We start from the raw sequence: 23,951 nt of genomic DNA, 5'->3' as shown, positions 1-23,951 counted from the left end.
GGAGACACCTGTAGAGCATCTTTATAATCACTCAGTTACGTTGTGACATTTGATAGCACACAAGGTGTTCCTCCGGTATTCTGGAGTTGCATTATCTCATAGTCAGAGGAACATGTATAAGTCATGAAGAAAGCAATAGCAATAAGATTATTATGCTAAGCTAACAGATGGGTCTTATCCATCACATCATTCTCTAATGATGTGATCCCGTTCATCAAATGACAACACATGTCTATGGTCAGGAAACTTAACCAACTTGATTAACGAGATAGTCAAGTAGAGGCATACTAGGGACACTCTGTTTGTCTATGTATTCACACATGTACTAAGTTTCTGGTTAATACAATTCTAGCATGAATAATAAACATTTATCAAGATATAAGGAAATATAAATAACAACTTTATTATTGCCTCTAGGGCATATTTCCTTCACTCACGAGGACCACGATGAACACACAAGTGAAAACACGAGGGGAAACGAGAGGAAACACTCAAACTAATAAGGCAAGGTCACACATGTGCTAGATCCGAGAACACAAGGAGGGATACATGGTTCAAATCCAACAAAGGGGGTAGAAACGGTAGCAAGTTCTTCTCCTAGAAGGAGGTCTTGAATTCGCTAGAGGATCTTCTCCGTGAGGAGGTCTTGAATCCACTTGGGGGATCTTCTCCTAGATGGAGGGCTTGGCCTACAATGGAGAACGTATCAAGTGGATGAGCAAAGCTCTATCTCTCATATGAGCTAAACTAATGCTAACCCTAAAACTGTCGGGGAACATTGCATGAAAAAAAAACTGTGCACACACAAGATCTATCCATGGAGATGTATAGCTACGAGAGGGGGAGAGCATCTACATACCCTTGTAGATCGCTAAGCGGAAGTGTTTATCAATGCGGTTGATGTAGTCGTACACCTTCACGATCCATCCCGATCAAGTACCCAACGTACGGCACCTCCGCGTTCAGCACACGTTCAGCTCGATGACGCCCTCGCCTTCTTGATCCAGCAAGAGAGGCGAAGTAGTAGATGAGTTCTGGCAGCACGACGGCGTGGTGTGGTGGTGAAAACTATTTTTGCAGGGCTTTCCCAAGCACAATGGATTTAGGACGAAGGGCGAACTAGAGGGAGAGGGGGCACTGACACATGGCTTGGTGAATCGTGGTGGCGTCTGGTCCCTAACCTCCGCAAAACTTCCTTTTGCACCGACCTAAATCCCCATGGGCCTTACCCCTTGGCCCAACCATATCATCCTATATGTTGATATTTACCTCCACACCATTTCGGAGCTCCTCATCATGTACGTGAACTCATCCGGGACTCTGAACAACATTCGGTCACCAACATACATAACTCATATAATACTATATCGTCAACGAACGTTAAGCTTGCGGACCCTACGGGTTCGAGAATGATGTAGACATGACCGAGTTCTCCGGTCAATAACCAATGGAGGGGCCTAGATGCCCATTTCTACGAAGATCTTTATCGGTCGAACCTTTATGACAAATACGTAGTTCCCTTTGTCCGTCGGTATGTTATTTGCCCGAGATTCGAACGTCGCTATCTTCATACCTAGTTCAATCTCGTTACCGTAACTCTATTTACTTGTTCCGTAATAAATCATCTTGTAACTAACTCCATAGTTACTTTGCTTGCAAGCTTCTTGTGATGCTGTATTACCGAGAGGGCCCAGAGATACCTCTTCGTTGTACGGAGTGACAAATCCCAATCTTGATTCACGCCAACTCAATAGACACCTTTAGAGATACCTGTAGAGCATCTTTATGATCACCCAGTTACATTGTGATGTTTGATAGCACACAAAGTATTCCTCCAGTATCCGGGAGTTGCATGATCACATGGTCGAAGGAATATGTATTTGATGTTTAAGAAAACAGTAGCAATAAATTGAACAATCATATGCTAAGCTAACGGATGGGTCTTGTCCATAACATCATTCTCCTAATGATGTGATCCCGTTATCAAATGACAACTAATGTCTATGGTCAGAAAACCTTAACCATCTTTTGATCAACGAGCTAGTCTAGTAGAGGCATACTAGGGACCTGGTTTATGTACTCACACATGTATTTAAGTTTCCAATCAATACAATTCTAGCATGAATAATAGACCTTTATCATGATTAAAGAAATATAATAATAACCACTTTATTATTGCCTCTAAGGCATATTTCCAACAAAAACGTAGGTAGAAGAAGAGTAAATATAGTCTAGGGGTGAAAAGGTGCATGGGCCTCGGTCTGAGTCACTACGCGCAGGCAGGGCCAGAAGTTCTGTGCTAGGACGGAAGTTCCGAGCGCGGAGATTCCGGGCGAAGGTCCGGGCAGGGTGGGCTATCCAGAGAGTTGGCATGACGCGAGCGGGGCTGGAGTCCGGTGGTCGGAATGTCCGGGCAGGCCGGAAGTTTCGGGGGCCGAAAGGTCCGGGCGAAGTTCCGGGCTGGTTCCAGGCTAACCAAAAAGTTGGCACGCCCGAGTTCGTCTGGGTCATCGGAGGCCGGAGGTTCCAGGCGCTAGCCGGAAGGTCCGGGCTGACCAGAGAGTTGGCGCTTGTCCCTTCTTCTTCAGCTCTCGGCTCTGTAGCTTGTGCGTTGTACCTGATCACACATAGTGTTTCTGACTTAGGCAGTAAACATGTCTCACTTGAATTTAAGGAAAGCTCAAGTAGGAGAGATGTCACCTCGGATTGAATAGCACGTGCCCAAGCTCTAGTCATGGGTCCACTTGGTGCTTGGTAAGACGATGGTATGTGATGACCTTGGGATGCTCCGCATCATAAATCGTCCGCGCGTGTCTGTTTGGGTCAAAAGGGACAAAAACGTCGGCCCAACGCGCAGACCCATTTCCATTTCGTGTCCGTTTTGTGTCCGCTCGGACGCATTTCCATCCTAAATTTGGGTGACAATTGGGTCGGAGGCGGATACAAAGCGGGTGTTTTCTGCGCCCGCCTCGTCCGCCTGTGTCCGGGCCTGGCCCACCTGTCACCTGCCCACCCACCTTCCTTTCTTTAATTTATTCGCTGGCCCACCCCACCCACCTATCTTCTCTGTGTCGACGCCGAGGAGCGCCTCGAGGCACACTGCTCTGCTCCGATGCGCCTGCCACCCTCGCTGCCCCGCTCGACCATCTCCTCCTCGCCGTCGACTGTTAGGCTGCTCGCATGTCGTTTCGCACGGGCAAAGCAGCGGCGAGCTCGCGGGGTGCGGCAAGCTGGCGAGCGGGGGCGCGGCCGAGCTGCGGGACGCGCGAGGCGGACAAGGCGAGCGGGCGCGGCCGAGCTTGCGTTGCGGCGCGGCGCGCGAGTGGTCGAGCGGGCGCGTGCGGCTAGCTGGCAAGCGGGGCGGGGCTGCAGTGGCGAGCGACGCGGCACGCGAGCGGTTGAGCGGGCGCGACGAGCAGCGAGAAAGTTGGCGCGGCGGTGCGGGAAGCGGCCGAGGTGCGGCGCGGAGGCAAGCTCACGGGCGCCGGGGCCGGGTGAGGTGGCACGGGAGTTCGCCCACCAGGTGCGACCGAATGCCGATGCAGACATGCCTAAAATGCGTCTGCACCCTGTTGGGCACATCGACGGACCCCAAAGAAAAAAACCGGACACAGACGTGCGGACGGGCGACCCAAACGGATAAAAAGCGAATAAAATCAATATTCGTTTGGGTCGGCCGGTTGGAGTTGCTCTAATTAAAATAAAAGAGAAAAATGGACTTCTCTTTTTTCTTTGGTAGCATATTATTTTTTGAGGAATTTGGTAGCATATTTTTATAGCAAACGGAGGGAGTACTTCTCAACCGTCTCGACCGACCTGTACTTGTGCCGATCGAATAATCTTGTTTAGTTGCTCCTTTAAGTAGTCCAATTATTTTTGGCAAACTTTAATTAGTCCGCTGGATCGGCAAAGAAATGAAATTCCCAACCTCCTCGGCCAACCCGCCTCACTTTCCTTCTCTATCAACGCACTCTTGGGGAGTTTTGCCTTATTTTCTTGTTCGAATCTCTGTGTCGTGTTCTTGAAAAGTTGGAAGGTTTCTTCTTAAGCGGTTTTCTAGCAGGTGGAGACCGCGGGCTCACCCATTGCATCCGCGCAGCTGGAGCGATGTGTGCGCGTGACTAAGGCTGGTCATAGTGGGGAGTAATATATATTATTATCATGCAATGATACTAGTGTATGATACTATTTTCATAATGCATAGTAACATAAAGTAGTATCATAAATGGTCATATTTATTGCCATGCATGACACAAAGTAGCATAGCATTTAACATGATATGGTATCTACCTATGTTACTCTAATACTCTCTCTTCTTTAATTATGTGCCACATAAGCATGTTTGCTAGTCCCAAATGCATGTTATCGGTTATGTTACCCTCACTATGGGCAGCCTAAACATGTCACCCCTTGTGAGATCGAGGTTCGAGGAATATGATTTACGTCTTGTTGCATGATCAAATCAAACACCTAGGGGAAACTACAAGCCGAAGCCGATCCCCAATCCACTCAGAAATGTTCGGACTGTCCGGACACTTCCACCCATCTAACTTGGCTCACTAAATAGGATCTATATCGGTCTGGACGTCCAAAATTACACAAACCGACATCTAACTTGGCTCACTAAATAGGATCTATACCGGTCTAGGCGTCCGGAATTACACAAACCGACATCTAATTATGGGAGGTCCGGAGGTGTCTGGACACCACGTCGGACTCTACCCGTAGCCTTTGTTTTTTTTTTTCATTCGTCCCTCCTCCCTGTATCCACGCCCTCGAAGACCACGCAACCGCCATACCATTTCAGACGCCACTCAAGCCTTGGCGGACCTTCGCCACTCCACCCAGGCGCCTTCCCACCTTAGCTTACACCTTCGTATCTGGATCCAGCCGACCACCAGGTGCCCTCCGCCATTGTTGATGTCGTCCATGGCCGACACCAAGCTCGACAAGTGTTCGACCAAATGTCATGGCCAAAAAATTCTGACATTCTCGTTGTTTACCTTGAAGCAAACATGGTGGATTCGGACAAGGAGTACTTCTACGCGGAGTTCATGGATTCGTCTTCGCCGGATGATGACAAAGATGAGGATGAAACAATGAGGGTGATTCTTGGAGAAACAAAAGAAATGCGGGGGAGCATGTTCTCAACTACAAGCATTCTGCAAAGGGACATCAAGTGTTGAATTGGAACAGAACACGGGGGCATATGATGTTGTACGACTACTAATTTGCCTCCAATGCACTCTTTTAGCCCTATTCCGACGCCGATTCCGGATGCACCGACATTTGAACACATCTACTATGGTGGCATGCCCTGTGATGATTACTTCAAGCTGAAGAAGGATATCGTTGGTCGCATTGGGTTCTCTGGTTAAAAAATATGCTTTGTTGCATGACAAGAAGGTAACACAAAAGATGTGGAGAGTGCATTTGAAGTGCTTCAAGTCTATTTTGTAGTTGTAGGCAAACTTGTTAAGCAATGACATCTAGAGACATTGGGGGGGGGAGGTGATGACAGTTTATATGGTCATGCACAACATAATTGTGGAGGATGAGGTTGTGGGAGTTCTCCATGGTCTAGAATTTAAAGGGATGAGTGATGTAGATGATGGGTTCACTTGTCCCGTCAGGGACTAAAGCACTCCAGAAATCTTCACATGGAGACATGAGATTTCTTGCCGAGGTTCAGGTCACCCAGAAGGTGTAACACCCTATGTCCTGCTTCTAGTTATTCATCTGTTTATACTAGATGACCGATTGCTTCATTGGCACAAATACTAACTACAACCATGAAGCCATGCAATGATGAGTCCATGTAGTTGAAGCCGGAGTAGATCCAACCACTCGAGGGGGGGGGGTCCCTAATGCGTGGGATGAGGGCGTGCTCGGAGCTACCTCGTTTGCCACCAGCCGCCCTCTCCCTATGTCTGCCACCCCATGCGTCGGTGTTGGGGCTCGATGTTTGTTCCACCGGGTAGAGGCCATGAACAACATGTTTTATGAATAATGCGCAAAAGGGCCAAAAACGTATAACACCATAGGTTACAAATTGGCATGTAGGTGTAGCTATTACTGCACCTACCAGTCCTTGGACTTATAGAAAGCCCGAAAAACTCCTTGGCCTTTTTTTCTTTTAGCGCTCACAAAATTCTTCTCGAATGCGTTTCATTGATCCTGATGCTTGGGGAAAAGCGAGCGGTTGGGAGAGGGGCCCATTCACCCCAAGACTTCTCGTGTTCGGTGATATCTTGATACTTGAAGAGCCCTGAGTACCAACATCTTTGATTCCTGGGCCACAAGAGGCCCAACCAGTCCCATCTCCAGTGGACAAGGGGTACCATGTATCCCGCCACGCTGACAGGTGATCCTAGCAACTTCTACAGCAGAATCTGACGACATTTGAGGATTTTCTTCAAATGCATCATCAGGTTCGCAATCGGTTAACTCATACACAACTTTAGAAGGATCTGTTTGAGCATCCGTGAGCGTTTCATATGGACAAAAAGAACATATGTTCACATAAGTTGAATTCAAATTGAACTATTTTTATTTTATAACTTTATGTTTGGATTGTACTATTTTATTTGAATTGTTGTTGCATTGGAATAGTTATGGATCAATTATGCTATTTTATCTTTGATTATTTTCAGCACCCTAATTATATGAGAAAAATATTTATGGAACATACATTTTGTGACTACGGTTGGATGGCCGGCATTCGACCCGCTGTCCACCGACACGTCCGGACGCATCCGCGGATATTTGATAATGTTCAATAAACGATTCACATTAGAATTGTCCTAAGTGCGTCCTTTTCAACCATTGATGATGTCCAATAGGTGCTCCACGTTGGAGTTACCTTAAGAGCATCTCCAGCCGCGTCCCCAATAGGCCCTTCATAGACGTTTTTGCCACGCCGACGCCCAAAAACCGGCCCAGTCGCGTCCTCAGGAGCCCGTTTTTTGCCGGCTTCGGCCGAAATCGGCGCCGACGGACCTGAGCTGAACCCGGCGCGCTGCGGGGTGCTCGGGGACGCCGGGGCGAGGGTTTTGGCGCGAAAGCGCAGCGGGCCCGCCGAGTCAGCGGCACGCGCCTCGTCTTCCCCAAAACGCCTCGGTTTCTTGCGGGGAATCAATGGCAAGGCTGTTGCGGACAGCCTTGCCATTGATTCCTCATGGGCGACGCATCACGGGCTGGCTGGCGCGGCGACACCTCCCCTTCCGCCACGCGTTCACACGACTTGGGCTATAAAACCAGAGGCTTCCCCTCGCCGCTGGCCACACCAGCCCGAGTCCGCCAAGCCCAAACCAACCGCCGTCCCTCCAGTCTGCCGTCGAGCTCTGCCGCTCTCCCCTTCCTCCCCTTACCCTCCCCCTCTCCATGGCCGAACGCTTCCTCGGCGACTCCGCGGAGGGCAACGGCTTCGGCCGCCGCTCGCTCCAGGAGGGTGAGGTGTGGCTTCTCTTCAAGGTCAACATTCCGACACCACCGGACATGCGCGCCGGGCCGACGGGGTGGAGGCTCAGCAACGACGGCGTCCCCATCCTCCCGGTGCCCGACATCGACGCGCGCCCCGGCCTCTTCGCCGCCGAGGTCGACCGCGTGTGGTCGTCCCTGACGGAGGAGCAGCACGCCCTTCCCCAGTACGCCGCTGACAACCACGCGGCATGGGCAGACTATTTCCAGCGGCGGCAGGCGCAGCGGCGGGCGTCCACGAACGGGGCGCCGGTGGTCGGCGGCCCCAAGAACAGCGACGGCCTCCGCGTCTGGTGGGGCGTCCCCGGCCGCACCCTGCACGAGGTGATGGAATACCTCGAGGGCGGCAATAACTCGCTGCTGGCATACCCTGTCGCAGCTGCCGTCCCGCTGCCCACCGGAGCGCCGGGCCGTGGGTGCCCAGGAGGTTCGCCGTCTCCTCCTCCTCCCACTCTTCCTCCTCCTCCCGCTCCTCCTCCCACCCTTCCGGCTCGCCAGCGCTCCTCGGCGTCAAGGCCGAGCCCACCGCGGAGACGCCGCTCGGCCGGCGCACCCGCAGCGCTGGCATCTTCATCAACGAGGGTGGCCGGCGCGCCACCTCCTTGGCTCCTCCGCGCTTCGTCAAGCCAAAGACGGAGCCGGGGCTCGACGCCGTCAAGCCGGAGCCAGGGCTCCCCGTTGTGAAGATGAAGCCCGGGCTCGCCGGCGGCGTCAAGGAGGAGGAGCTCGACGACAAAGCGGCCCTCAAATGGGCGCGCGACGACTGCGCACACACGGAGATGGAGCGCCAGTGCGCCGCCTTCACGCGGTTTGAAGCTCGTCGCCGTGGCCGGGACGAGGGAGGCATCGTCGTCCTCGACGACAACGACGACAACGACGACGCGCCGCCGCCGCCGGTTCGCCATGGAGACGCCGGGCAGGGGTCCAGCAGGGGTGGCTGCGCCATCAAGAAGGAGAAGGCCGCCGACGACAACGAGGACGACGGCGACGTCGGCGACTTCACCGCGCTCATCGATGTCTTCGTAGATGTTTTTTTAAATAATCTATGTAAATGCCGAACATGTTGAATATGAATGTCAAGTTTGTCGAATTTTAGCCGAACTTTGCCGAATTCAGATTTTTTTAAACTAAAAAAACGCGTCTGGGGTAACCCTGGGGCGAGCGGCTGAGAACCCGCTCGCCCTCGCACCGATTTTAGCGCCGGCTCGCCCTCAGGGGGCGCGTAAAATCGCCGCCTGGGACGCCAACGGCTGGAGATGCTCTAAGTGTGTGTCTTTTCCCAACTAACATGACCCAGCTACTTCATGAATGTCATGTACTATATTTGTACATTTATGTTAACCATATACCTCCAAATCAAATTTCTTTCTTTTTTCTCATTTTCCTTTTTGCGGGAGTTTTTTTATGTAGAAGTTTTTATTTTGTACTCGCAAAGAATAGTTCGGTAACCAAATGATTTGGGGCAATCCAGTCAATAAAAATGTCTCAGACTCAGTATGGTCCTTTTCGAAAGGAAAAATAAAAGAATCTACCTGTTGGCGGTGGAGAAGAATATGCAACGAATTGTCGTTGAAACTGACTGCCAAGTGATGTGCAAGATGTCGGAGGCGAATGATGATATGGATACTTGTTTACTCCGTGAGATGAAATCGTATCTCACAAACTTTTAGGAATCCACACCGAGATTTGTAAAGAGAGTGCTAATGTACCGGCACATGTCTGTGTTGGGAGACACCAAATTTAGTTTTTTAAAGGTGATATCGAATCCATTAAAAAACGCTCCGTTCGCTCCCCAGGCGACGGGCCAGGAGCCAAAACTAACGCCACCGCCAGCAGTCCCTGCTATCGTCTCTCTCCTCCGCCCCTGCCGTCGGCCTGAGCCGCGGTGGAGGCGGGCCCACCACTGAAGGGTGGCGGGGTGTTCTTCTGTTGGCGGAGGCTGCCTCGTGCGAGGCGATGGAGGCCATGGGCGGAGGTTTCTAGGGCGGCGGCCCTGTGGCGAGTTGGTGGAAGATGACGATTGGACGCTGTTGGTGTGCGGTGCGCCCGCGGGTGATGCTGGCAGCGCTCGTTGATTCTTCTTCTCCAACTCGTGACCCTAGATCGCATAGGCAATCCTATCCAAGATCACTCGACCATGTCGTCGCTGAATCTCAACGGTTCCGGGCGTGGCTGTGTTGACTCTGCCGAGCCTAGTGGAGTCATCACAAGGTTCCGCTCTGCTCGTACTGCACAGGGATGCCGCCTCATGCCTTCGGATCTGCCACGATATGCTCCCCGGATGCGGATGCATTGCCGACGCCATAGAAGGCTGCATGCTAGTGTGTTTGGTGATTGTCAACCGCAAATTATTGCCATCCTGAAAACATCGACATCGGCAACTCCATGGCCCCTATTCCCGAGTGTATACGTGGGGATTCAAGGCGGCCGTGTTTGACGATGAGTTGGGTTGTGAAGGTATTATCTCGCATGCTCGTGTTGAGTCGAGATCACCTACTGTCGGTGGCTGTTCCAGGGAGTACTTGCGGTGAATGGGAAGATGACGACGATCCGCTACTCATTGTGTGCATACGGTTTGCGGAACCGTGCACGTGATGAATGTGAGTCAGACGACTGGCTAATTGCAGCAGCTCGGCAAGTGGGGCGACGACACAGGATGACTTCGTTCTTGGTGATGCTTTTTGATGTCTGCGTCTCGGTTTTCGGGGTGAAAACCCTAAGTCTAGCCTTCATTGGTTGTAGCTGACAATTATGACTCTCTAGTCGTTTCCTTGTTGAATGCATTGTCTGGTGATCGGACCTCTCCGGAATGAAAACCCATGTTCTGACTTTTGCGGTTAGACATGGCAACGACAGCGCTTGTGCATTGTTATCTTCTTGAAGGCGTCGCTTCGGAGAACCCTCCTTATATGTGGTATAGTGTCGTTAAAGGTGATGGTTTGTTCATGTTGCTGACATTTTTGTTGTTTGCAGAGACCAGGTGTATGTGATATCTTTTTGATATTAATATATTTTTTTATTGAAAAAAGTAAGTTGATCATGCAATCACAAATCTTGGGAGTATATGCAATCATGTCTTAGTATGTTGATCATGCTGCGCAATCAGACTGATATTGTTCCACCTATTTTTTATAAATAAACAAAGTGATTAGATGACAGTTTAAAAAAAGCTGCTGGCCAACATAATGCAAATGTAGAGAAGAGAACAGCTCGCCTATCTTTTTTGAGAAGAAAAAGAAAGACGGAAATAAAAATAAAACAAAAATGTTTTTCTCAAAAGCTGCGTGAGAAGACCAACAAAACAGGCCGCCCACCACGCTCCCCGTTTCAGAATTTCAGACAGCTAAACAAACTCGGCCAGCCCAGCTTCCTCCTCCTCCTCCTCCTCCCCCTCGACTGCTGGTGACCGCCGTCTGCCTTCTCCGACGAATCTCCGCGCGAATTGGGCCTAGCTCACAGGGAGTCTCGAATCTCCCCTTTGACGCTGAGTCGAGGAAGAAGGTCGGCTCGGGTTCGCTTACTCGTTCGCTCGAGGACGAGATTCAGCGGCGGGACTGATTGATTGATTGGGCGCGAGCGAGAGCGGATGAAGGGGAAGGGCGGGGCGCTCGACAGGAGGTCGTCTGCGAGGTGGAGGCTGCTGCTGCTCTGCGCCTTCAGCTTCGGGCTCGGCATGCTCTTCACCAACCGGTGGGTCTCTCTCACTCTCTCCCTCCATGCCCTTCTATATGTCCGCAGGAGCCATTAGATCTCGCCGCGCGCTCCTCTCTTATTGGAGGGATTGCTGGGGCTAATGCCGGCGAGGTTCGGACGGCTGTCAAAAGCTTGCGCGATTTTTCTCTTGGTTTTTGACCGCTCGAGGTTGACCAAGTTTGTTTTGTCCAACCTCTAGCCAATGGCGTGCTGAGATTTGTTTTCTGGAGGGAAATTGGATTTTAATCTGTCTCTTTCTCTTTGTTCTCTCCTCTTGAGCTCATGTGGATCTGGGGTTGGTGGAAAGCTCGCATTTCTTATTTAGAACACCGGAGATCGCGTTCTGATGTGGACTGGTGCATGCTACGTTTTGGGAACTCATGTCTCATCATCGAACTAGTAGAAGATACCTCGCGGGTTGCCGCTGAATTTCTGGTTGATAAGTTCCAGATTATGTGAATAGTACTAAATAGATGCTTCTCAAACATTTAAACAAATCAAAACACTCCACTTAAGTACTTGTGGTGCCGTTAGGAAGAAAAGTGCAAATATCTGTGTCAAATTCATAAATCGCCTAAAGCAGGCGAATCTCAAGAAGCATGCCAACTTGTTTATCTACCTGTGGGTCAAAATGGTATAGCATATTAATTGCCAGCTTGTTCCTGTAGGCCCTCAACTAAGAAAGGAAAACATGTTGACAACATGAAGAGAGGAGCAACACCTGCAACTGCCGCCATATATAGGCAGTTCCCTAGAATTGAATCGGAAAGGGAACATAGTATGCAAGATAAAACAGATACAACAAAAGGTCAAATGGGTTGACGGTATTGGATCTTATCATAGAAGTTTAAAACATGAACATGAAAAGAAAATTGCCGCATATATTTGACCTGTTAATGGAAAAAGGGGCATCCCTGTGTGCGTGCTCCCGCTTGTGCAGGGTCCGGGGAAGGGTCCGACCACTTTGGGTCTGGAAGAAAGTGAAAAATACATTTAATTTGAGACCACATGAGCATGAGCAGGGAGGTAAATTGTTTCTTGCAACCTGATCATGTCGTATGTTGGATACTTCGATATTGAACAAACAACAAAGAAAAGCACCTAATAATGGACTATCTAATTAAGGGAAGGGCTGTTTCGTGACATGGACATGTAGATCAGATTAAATTTGAATTCTTCACATCGATACATATGGGGACCAAGAGAAACAAAAAAAAAGAATATATAAACATATAACTGCACATGTACAGATATGACAAATAGTACAATGGTTCATAGGAACAGACCTGAAAATAGAGAAGTTACTAACTTACTATAAAGAGGGCACCGGGCCACTAAGGATGGAGGATGAGGTGATAATCAGTAGCACTAAGAAAGACATAAAAAAGATCAATGATAAACATCTGGCAAGAAAATATGTATTGGTAATACATTTGATCTTGGAAGTTTGTCATTGTACAGGCACTTGGTGAGCATGCCACTAGGTCAGAATGATATTGCTGAAAGGCAAGGGAAATAACATCCATCTATTAGGAATAAATCAAATATACTTTTTTGCACAAAAGGATCAACCATAACTGGCAACAATACATCTGAACGTGAAGTGGTAACTGTCGAGGGCTGTTTCATCGATCCTAATAGCTGTCGAGGGCTGTTTCATCGATCCTAATAGCGGTCCAAGGGGGAGTACGTGGATTTTGTTGTCGAGGGGACGCCACGTCAGGAGACCAGGGGGTCTTTGGACACGGATCACACAAACATACAATATACCCAGGTTCTGGCCCCCAATGTGTGTAAAAGCTCTACTTCCTGCCTTTCTCTTTTCTTATATATATGGAGAGTACAAAAGATTACAATGTCGACAGAGGATCTTGATGAGACGGAGTGCCTTGTCGAGATGAGATGGTGGAGATTCGGACGATAAGCGCCGGAATCCTTTCTAGGTGGTCTAGACTACAATGGTGCAGAGAAGGTCCCCCTCTATGATGCTCCTGGTGGCCCTTACATAGCACAACTTGAAGGCCTCCATGTCGGTGCATAGGGCGTGTAGAGCTTGGAGTCTGGCCCTTACGTCGGTTTATGACACATGCAGGGTATTTTCTTCCTTATTTGTAGAGTTCTTCCTTACTCTGATATGTGACATGGCGGTATTCCTCCTCCTGAGGCAGTGGCAAATCTTCTGATGTCCCGAGGGTGTCTTGGGCCCTTGGGGGCCTGTCGTGGTAGGGAAGGGAGACAAGCCGACACGTGGTTTAACCTATCGTCTACCACAACTAATTAGAATTGCAAGTGAAATTGAGACAGCAAAATTAACTCCCCCAAGTCCGAGTGAAGATCCATGGCAATCAAATTCGTAGGCAAGATCCATGGAAATTTTCGGCTTTGTTGACCCCACCAGCGTCAGTTAATCAGAGATGCCCCATTTCTTGGTCTGACACCCGATTAATGGGCTTGTCAGACCGATTAATCCCCCTGGCCAGTTAACTCACCGAATTTGTCTAAAAAAAAGTTAACTTGCCCAATAGGGTGTATAATCGGTGTGCCTCCAAGCAGCGATTAACTGGTCAGTTAACTGATGAGTTGGCCGATTTTTAGAACAGTTCATAGATGTAGAGTAATTTAGCTGGGTAGTATAGCCCGCGAAACTGAAGGTAGAAATTGAAGTGATCAATATATAGCCTCCAGTGATATAATATATCTGAACCCAAAACAGCATGTGCAAGACTACGGCTACTTACGGGCTTGCATTGGCTTCAATCATTGTGAAGCGGATTGGTGTGATGCATACACATATCAGTACTGTTCTTCACTCCTAAGGTCGGATGCATATATAGCAGGAATGAATTTAGGATTTGGAACTTTGGCAGGAATGAATTTAGGATGGTAGGAGAAGAGGACGACACATGAATTGGTGAAGTTGAAGAGGAAATTAAAGAGTCGAAGCATCCATGCTGCGTTCTCGGGAGGCAAGGAGCCCAGGAAGGAGGAGCTAACGGGAGGCATGTGGAGCAAGGGGGGACCAACTCTTGGGCTGCAGACCTGAGCAACCTGTGGTCAATCAAACGGCTAAAAGAATTTATGGTGACGTGGACACGTGAGAGCGCAGGAAAATCAGCTAGTGGGGGGTTCCTATTTAGATATAGTAGATACAAGCTCGTCACTGCATTTTCTTTGTTCGAAGAATGTCTTGCTACTTGCAGCCAGCCCAATAATTAAACGCCCGTGTGAGATCTATACTGAAGAGCTTGCCTTTTTTAGAAGTGAATGTTCATTTAGGTCGCGTACTACTGAGCTAGTATACCAGTGCTTCTCTAGATGGAGTGACGAACCCTTTGTGTGGATTCCTACTCTCTCTCTCTCTCTCTCTCTCTCAGTGTGGATTTACTTTCTATTAGTAAAGCTTGGATTTGGAATAAGTACATATTTGTCCTTGCGCTGTCAAAGTTATTCTCCCTCCGTACCATAATATAAGACGTTTTTGGAGTTCAATTTTGAACTGCAAAAACGTCTTTGAACTGCAAAAACGTCTTATATTATGGGTACAGAGGTACTCCCTCTTTTTCGGACGGAGGGAGTAGTATTTTACATGCCAGAGAAGTTGTGTTGGACAGATTTTATCTTGACAGAAATTGTAGCTAAATATAAATTTATTGGGATTCAAGTTGAAGGTTGTTCAGTTGATCTTTGGAAAGGGCTGTAATTGAAACAAATAACAAAGAGTAAGGATAATTTTGGTTCCTAATCTCCAAGGGAATTCAAGTTATACATTTTGAAGATGAAATACTTGTTTGTTGTTGCTCTTTGGAATTTATTGATGAATCCTTGCCGGTGCTTTTACAGCTTCTGGACAGCACCAAATACCAATAACCACATCATGTCCCAACACAGGAGACAAGACCAGGAGTTGCAACTTGTGTCAGAGGATTGCAATACAAAGAGGGTGGGTTTCCAAATTCAGTAAATTTGCATGATTTATCAAGTTTTATACTGCTTTTTCCTTGAACTGTCTAATTTACAATTGGATTGCAGAAGCATGGGGAGCACAAGGATATAATGGGAGAGGTAACCAGGACCCATGAAGCCATACAGTGAGCTCATTTGACCCCATCCAGTGTTAAATCTAAGAGTTCAACTGTATTTTGGTTACTTGTATCTGATTTTTTTTGTTCTTCGGATTGTTTGTGGTAGATTGTTGGATAAGTCAATCTCAACGCTGCAGATGGAGCTTGCAGCAAAGCGAAGCACGTTGGAACTGGTCCGTTCTGGTGTGCCAGTAACTTCAGAAACTAGTCAATCAAGGAAAAAAGCATTCGTTGTCGTTGGAGTTAACACCGCTTTCAGTAGCCGCAAGCGTCGTGATTCAGTCAGGGACACATGGATGCCTCAAGGTTGGTAATACTTTGGTGTTAATTGCGATGAATAATAGCATGTTTGTGGTTACTGAATTTGGATGTTGATGATCGAGTTAGCGTATTGTTACACAATACAGGGTACCATAAAACCATTTGTTTGCAGTTAGAAGCAACATGTCTCTTTTTGTTAACTGTTTTATTTCTGCAGTCACCATCGTTTACACTATCATGCCGTGATTGAATACATTTATCAGACCATGTTTCCGCACATGCACCTGATTAAGCATATGGCACTGTGGAACAGCCCCTAGATCTGAGGGCGATCCAGTGGCCTGGAGGTGCTTGGGGGCCGACGGTTCGTCGGCGAGGCGGTGCCGTCGTGCAGTAGCAGAAGGCAGTGGGGATTAGAGATAGAGAACATGGATCAGGGAAACTAGACTTTATTGATTATATTCCTCCTCTAGCTTACACTAGTAGGTCCTTTATATAGGACACAGGCCAGTACTACTTTGGCATATCCTGGACTCTAATTGGAATCTGATTCAAACTAGATTACCTTAACAACCTGAAGACTACCAAAACAGAGGCATCCTCTGGACATCAAACTGCCCTTGTCTAGCTACAGCCTAACCTGCCCCTGCTGCCTTCTGCGTAACATAAGGAACCCACATAACATCTCTCCCTTCATCAGCAAGCAGCTCGTCCTCGAGCTGATAATCTGGATATTGCATGATGAAGTCAGCACGGGGCTCCCAAGTGGCATCCATTTCCGAAGAACCTACCCATTGAACAAGCACATGCTTCACTCTGCGCATGCTTGAGCTTAGTACTTTGGCAGGCTCTAGAATGACGCGACCATCCTGAATCAACGACAATGGTGGCTGTCACATAAGGAGCAACACCGTGGAATTTCTTCAAAAGGCTCACATGGAAGACATCATGTAGACGAGAGCCTTCCGGGAGATCCAGCTTGTAGGCAATAGAATCAACATGCTCCAGAATCTTGTAAGGTCCATTAAAGCGCTGAGCTAACTTGCCACGTGTATGGCCTTGCAATGAAGCAGCTTGCCTGTGGTGAAGGTGCTGCCATGCCCACTCACCAAAATCAAAGGACGGATCCCAATGATGCTCATCGTAGTACTTCTTGCTGCGTTGTTGCCTTGTTGGGCCTGAAGCAGACGCTCACAAACCTCCTGAAGAAACTGATCATGTTCTTGCAAAAGCGGTCCCTACTGACTCAACTTTGGCTTCGCCCTTGTTGTAAGTTAGTAGAGCAGGAGGGTCATGGCCGTAGACCACCTTGAAGGGAGTGTCATGAAGCGAGGAATGATACAATGGACTATGGAAGCCCATGGAGCTGAACAATACCGTCAAAGAAAGCTCTGGCCATCGAGATAGCAGTGGACAGATGTGCCAATGGTATGAAGTGTGCATATTTAGAGAAGAGATCGACAACAGAAAGGATCACTGTCTTGCCATGGACACAAGGAAGGGCCTCAATAAAATCCATTTGAGATATCCAACCGGACCGTTGAGGGCACCATCAGAGGCTGAAGCAGACCAGCAGGGTAAAGAGTCTCGGTCTTGTTCCATTGACAAATCTTGCAGGAACGTACCAATTCTTGCACCAATGCACACTCACTTGGTATGTGGAATGTGTCAATCAAGCGATGAAGTGTCTTCTGAATCATGGGCTGCATCCTGCATGGGCCTGTTTTAGGAAAGATGTTACCAACGACGATGACGTAAGCACATAAACATGTTGGCGGTGCAAGATCAGATCATCAAAACACGGCCAAGGGGCACTGAGCTCACTGGACAGAATACGGGCACACAAGGATACTTTTTTTTCACCCGCAAAAAAAAAGGCGAGGAGATGGAAGAATCAGTGGGAAGTGGGGGCGAAATGGGTGGCGGCGACTGGGTGGGTGTGATTGGAGCCTCGTTCGCATAGTTCCGCCCTGAAGCTAAGGATCCCCTGGTGACAATGTGGCAAGTGGAGAGCGCCAAGATTTGTGCGTAGTATCAGACGGCTACGAAGACGACGCTCGAACTTGGTAAAAATGTGACATTTGATTTTTATCATTTAAGGATATAATTCCCATGTATCTTTTTTAGGCCAATGATTCGTCACATAGGTCTAAGCCGGGCCAGCAAGCTCTAAATTGATGGTTTTTTCTTGTAGCAAAAGTTATTCAAGTAAATGTGCATACTGTATATACTTTTCCTTTTCTTCTTTGTTATGTCAACCATAACCTTTATAACATTGTTATTGAATTCCAAATGTTGTCATAGTCCACTATTTTGTTTTTACTAAAGTTCTCTTCTGCATTATTACATTTGTTATTGAATAATAACTTTTGTAACCACCTTGATATTTATTACATTGTTATTGAATTCCAAATGTTGTCATAGTCCACTATTTTGTTTTTACTAAAGTTCTCTTCTTCATTTAGGTGAGAAGCTGCTGCAGCTTGAAGAACAGAAGGGAATAGTTATCCGCTTCACTATAGGCCATAGGTAAACAAGTGGTTCTTCTTGCCCCCAGGTCATTTTTACTGTTTAATCTCTGGTGTTGCAAAATTCTCTCCCTAGAGCCTGCAATCATATAATTTGGATGATTCTTTCTCGTCTGTTTTAGAAAGTATTCCCGCAGGCATCTATGACAAAAAACAACAACAACAACAACAAAGCATTTCAGTCCAAAACAAGTTGGGATAGGCTAGAGTTGAAACCCATAAGATATCGAAACCAAATCATGGTTCCGTGGACTATGCACCCCTGTCCATGGCTAAATCATTGGTGATATTCCACTCCTTCAGATCTCACTTTACAGACTACTCTCATGTCAAGTTTGGTCTACCCCGACCTCTCTTGACATTATCAACATGCGTTAGCCGTCCGCTATGCACCGGCGCTTCTGGAGGCCTGCGTTGTATATGCCCAAACCATCCCAAACAATGTTGGACAAGCTTCTCTTCAATTGGCCACCCCAACTCCATCATGTATATCATCATTCCAGATCCGATTCTTTCTTGAGTCGCCACATATCCATCTCAACATGTGCATCTCTGCTACACCTAGCTGTTGGACATGTCGCCTTTTAGTTGGCCAACATTCAGCGGCATACAACATTGTAGGTTGATTTGCTGTTTTATAGAACCTGCCTTCTAGCTTTTGTGGCACTCTCTTATCACATAGAACACCAGAAGCTTGGCGCCACTTCATCCATCCAGTTTTGGTTCGATGGCTGACATCTTCATCCTTTTGCAACAACAATAACAAAGCCTTTAGTCCCAAACAAGTTGGGGTAGGCTAGAGGTGAAACCCATAAGATCTCGCGACCAACTCATGGCTCTGGCACATGGATAGCAAGCTTCCATGCACCCCTGTCAATAGCTAGTTCTTTGGTGATACTCCAATCCTCCAGGTCTCCCTTAACGGACTCCTCCCATGTCAAATTCGGTCTACCCCGACCTCTCTTGACATTCTTCGCACGCTTTAGCCGTCCGCTATGCACTGGAGCTTCTGGAGGCCTGTGCCGAATATGCCCAAACCATCTTGGACGATGTTGGACAAGCTTCTCTTCAATTGGTGCTACCCCAACTCTATCTCGTATATCATCATTCTGGACTCTATCCTTCCTCGTGTGGGCACACATCCATCTCAACATACGCATCTCCGCCACACCTAACTGTTGAACATGTCGCCTTTTAGTCGGCAAACACTCAGCGCCATACAACATTGTGGGTCGAACAGCCGTCCTGTAGAACTTGCCTTTTAGCTTTTATGGCACTCTTGTCACAGAGAATGCCAGAAGCTTGGCGCCACTTCATCCATCCAGCTTTGATTCGATGGTTCACATCTTCATCAATACCCCCATCCTTTTGCAACATTGACCCAAAATATTGAAAGGTGTCCTTCTGAGGTACCGCTTGCCCACCAAGGCTAACTTCCTCCTCGTGCCTAGTAGTATTGACACCACACCTTATGTACTCAGTTTTAGTTCTACTAAGCCTAAAACCTTCCGATTCTAATGTTTGTCTCCACAGCTCTAACTTTCTATTAACCCCCGTCCCACTATTGTTGACTAGCAGCACATCATCCGCAAAGAGCATACACCATGGGATATCTCCTTGTATAAAACTGACGCCTGGTGTAGTCCTATTTTAATTGGAAAGTCATTAGTGCTGCCATCACTTGTTCGAACACTTGTCACAACATTATCGTACATGTCCTTGATGAGGGTAATGTACTTTGTTGGGACTTTGTGTTTCTCCAAGCCCACCACATGACATTCCGCGGCATCCTATTGTAGGCCTTCCCAAAGTCAATGAACACCATATGCAGGTCCTTGTTTTACTCCTTGTATCTCTCCATAAGTTGTCGTACCAAGAAAATGGTTTCCATGGTCGACCTCCCATGCATGAAACCAAACTGATTTTTGGTCACGCTTGTCATTCTTCTTAAGCGGTGCTCAATGACTCTCTCCCATAGCTTCATTGTATGGCTCATCAGCTTAATTCCATGGTGATTAGTACAACTTTGAACACCCCCCTTGTTCTTGAAGATTGGTACTACTATACCCCGCCTTCATTTTCTCTTTCTAAAGAGGGTGTTAGCTACTATCCGTAGGCTAAGGTGAAGCTTAAAATATCCTCTCTTTTTTGATTCCTTCTGCCATATCCAAAGCCCCCATGCATCCCTTTATAACCTGTGTTAGATGTACCCACGTGGCCATTGAGGTCTCCTCCTACGAAGAGCTTCTTGCCAATAGGTACACTCCTAACCATATCCCCCAAGCCTTCCTAGATTCCCTCATGGTGCTCTCACTGTGGCCTACTTTCGGGGCATAAGCCCTGATAACAATGCGAACTAAGTTCCCCCCAAACCTTCCCAGAACTCACTCTTGGTGCTCTCACTGTGGCCTACTTGCAGGGCATAAGCCCTGATAACAGTGCGAACTAAGTTCCCAACGACCAGCTTGACCAAGATAATCCGGTCCCCTTGCCCCTTGATGGCTACCACTCCATACTTGAGGCTCTTGTTGATCAAGGTGCCTACTCCGTTTCTGTTTGTACTTGTCCCTGTGTACCACAACTTGAAGCCGGTATCCTCTACCTCCTTCGCGTTGTGTCCCTTCCATTTGGTTTCTTCGACACATAGGATGTCAACATCCCTCCTCACCGCCGCATCCACTAATTCCCGTAACTTACACTCCCTACATTCCAGCTATCTATGCGGATCCTACTAGGCTCGGCTAGCTGTCTTGCTCTTCGCACTTGTCGAGCCAAATGCGAAGACCCTTGCTCATTTTTTCACTACACCCGGTGTCGATATAGCGTGCCACTAAGGATGCGACGACGCGATCCTTGCTCACTTATCACTGTATCAGATCAAGATACGACGCACCACCAAGGGGGTGACGGCCCGGGCCTTGCCGTTTAACATTACACCCGGGTTCCGATATGGCGTCTCGCTAAGAGGGTTATGCCCCAACGGTGTTCTTCTAGGTTTCATCTTCGTAAGAGTGGCTGCGTTTTGACGTTGGCTTGCCAAGCCTATCACAATCCTCCTCCTTTACCCAGGCTTGGGACCGGCTACATTGAGACAACATAGGTGGAGTTGCGGGCATCCATGAATAAGCTATAATAATTTTCACCAAATTTGGGGTAAGACATGCACAAGTCTCTTGCTAAGTTGCTAGTTGTCAATTTGCCATCAGAACACCTCAACTCTCTTGGTTGCAATGGATGATTCAGTGACACAACTCTGATTTAATCCATCTTCCTTCTCTTTTATATCTAAATAGCTAGCTCCCACTAACTATTTCTCTCAACATGCAAGCATGCCACATCATCGCACAACATGCATGAGAAAAGGCCCACCTCCACTACCATATGTCTCTCAACATGCAAGCATGCCACTTCATCATGAAACATGCATGAAAAAAAGACTCATCTCAACATGCAAACATACATGAGAATTTTCATTCTATTATGTTATTTATATTTAATACACATTTTACAACTATATATGTTAGAGTACGTAATGGGCCTAATGGCCTGGCTGGTGGTATAGCCCGTTAGTCTTAGGGTTAATTAGAGATAAGGGTCGCTTGCTTAGGGGTCAAGTAAGCCTTGCTTGGGAGTCAAGTAAACCTCTCTATATAAAGAGAGGAGATGTATCAATCTAATGAAGCAAGAATTAAGAAGGAAATCCCTTCCATCTTGCCTGGCCGTGGGCAAAAGGCCCTCGGCCGGCCCTTTCGCGCCGTCCTTCTAGCAGCGCCATAACAATATAGTACTCAAACATAATAAATTATATGTATTTTCAGTTCTGGCCTTTCATATTATTACTTCAAATATTCATGTTTCATACAACGAATCACATTTAAATATGTTGCAATATTTCTGCAACAACATGCGGGGTATCATCTACTCCCTCCGTTCCGAATTACTTGTCTTAGATTTGTCTAGATACAGAGGTATCTAGCACAAAAATGAGTCTAGATACATCCGTATCTAGACAAATCCAAGACAAGTAATTCGGAACGGAGGGAGTAGTTCTATAGAACAGAGGTTTAATATTAGGGTTGTTCTATGTTGCTATTCCTGTCCGCTTGAAAATCTGGTACTAGTTCCTTGCAAAATGTGAACGGTTTTGGTGATTGTGCAGTGCTACATCCAATAGTATATTGGACAAAGCAATAGATGCAGAAGATGCACAGCATCATGACTTTCTTAGACTGGTAAGGCTGTATCATATCATTCAGTGATGTTATGACACCGATCAAAACATACTTCTATTAGAAATTTTTAGTAGCACTGATCATGTTACCTGTTGGTTTTGTTCATTTATCATTCAGGACCATGTCGAGGGGTATCATGAACTCTCCGCAAAGACAAAAATCTTCTTCTCCACGGCCGTGGGCATTTGGGATGCTGACTTCTTCGTCAAGGTCGATGATGATGTGCATGTGAACTTAGGTGCATTTTATTTCTTTGATGTTATTGCCTTCTTTCAGAAAAAAAACCCCACTTCTGTTTATCACATTACTGGTACGCTGCACATGGAAAACAGGAATGCTTGCCACTACCCTTGCGAGGCATAAAGCGAAACCAAGAACTTATATTGGCTGCATGAAGTCAGGCCCAGTTCTTGCTGACAAGTAATGTTAACTAGACTGTCTTGCAATTAAATTCTAGCTTTGGGGTACAAACTACGCTTGAACCTGCTCTTGTCATGTAGGAATCTGAAGTACCATGAACCCGAGGCCTGGAAATTTGGGGAGGACGGAAACAAGTATTTTCGCCATGCTACTGGACAGATATATGCCATCTCAAAAGATCTTGCGACCTATATCTCAATAAATCAGTATGTTCCATTGATGGTCATGTCATAAAATGGTCCTCCAGATAAAAATTAAAGTCAATCTGATGATGCCTTTTGATTTTGTCAGACCTATCTTACACAAGTATGCGAACGAAGATGTATCACTTGGGTCATGGTTTATTGGGTTAGAGGTTAATCATATTGATGAAAGGAACATGTGCTGTGGAACTCCACCAGGTCTGCCTCTCACCATAAAAAACACTTACCGTATACTTCTCTAACCTCTTATAATTGTGCATTGATATCTCTGCAGATTGTGAGTGGAAAGGGCAAGCTGGCAATATCTGCGTGGCATCCTTTGATTGGAGCTGCAGCGGCATATGCAAGTCCGTCGAGAGGCTCAAGGATGTACATGCTCGATGCGGCGAAGGCGATTCTTCTGTTTGGAGTGATCTAATCTAGCTAATACCCTCCCTGGCGTAAATATGTAGCATCCTCAGTAAAACCCTGACGATCGTGCCTCAGTGGCTACAACTGAAATGACCGAGATTGCACAACAGGTCCGCAGATGGACTATATTTCTGGTGGTTCGGCCTGAGGCAACAGATGTAGTGTAGATGATACTTGTTCAGTCGTTGAGAGATCTCAGTAGATGGGAATTGCTTTGTGGCATCACCGGTGACTTCAGTAGTGTTAGAAGAGAGACCAACGCGATTGTGTAGCTGCTGTGTACCACAGATTAGGGGAAAACATCTGCTGCAAATTTTGATCAATTCTTTTGATGTCCGTTCTTTTTGTTATCCTTTGCAGGAACACCTGAAAGTAGGATTTCAATTTTGTCTTGAAAATTCAATGCAACATACCATAAAAAAGTCCATGAAAGTTGACATCACTCTCATGTGATCTTGTACACCAGCGCCAGGGTTTTGTCCTAATTTGCTCGTTCACCCACCCCCTGTTAGGAATATGCAACATGTATTCCTATGAGGCCATAGGCCGATATATATACATGTACAGGTGTGGAACATATGCAGGAAACCCCTTATACAACGGGATAAATACAAAGGGGTACATGACTTATATTATAACTCT

General features: G+C 47.2%; 1 protein-coding gene across 1 annotated transcript; it reads left to right on the top strand.

Annotated features, from left to right (window-relative positions):
* The first annotated feature begins 10,804 nt into the window (after nt 1-10,804).
* Nucleotides 10,805-23,646, top strand: LOC123127507 (beta-1,3-galactosyltransferase 7). The gene is made up of 11 exons (XM_044547238.1): nt 10,805-11,169; nt 15,013-15,112; nt 15,202-15,260; nt 15,361-15,560; nt 17,981-18,044; nt 22,203-22,275; nt 22,393-22,513; nt 22,608-22,695; nt 22,776-22,901; nt 22,987-23,096; nt 23,173-23,646. The coding sequence occupies exons 1-11, from the start codon at nt 11,066-11,068 to the stop codon at nt 23,319-23,321; spliced, it is 1,194 nt and encodes a 397-aa protein (XP_044403173.1). The 5' UTR covers nt 10,805-11,065; the 3' UTR covers nt 23,322-23,646.
* Nucleotides 23,647-23,951: the final 305 nt, after the last annotated feature.

This window comes from Triticum aestivum, chromosome 6A (genome assembly GCF_018294505.1).
Source record: "Triticum aestivum cultivar Chinese Spring chromosome 6A, IWGSC CS RefSeq v2.1, whole genome shotgun sequence".
NCBI classification, from domain to species: Eukaryota; Viridiplantae; Streptophyta; class Magnoliopsida; order Poales; family Poaceae; genus Triticum; species Triticum aestivum.
Note: the sequence above shows the minus strand (reverse complement) of the source record. Positions and strands in the feature narration are given on the sequence as shown.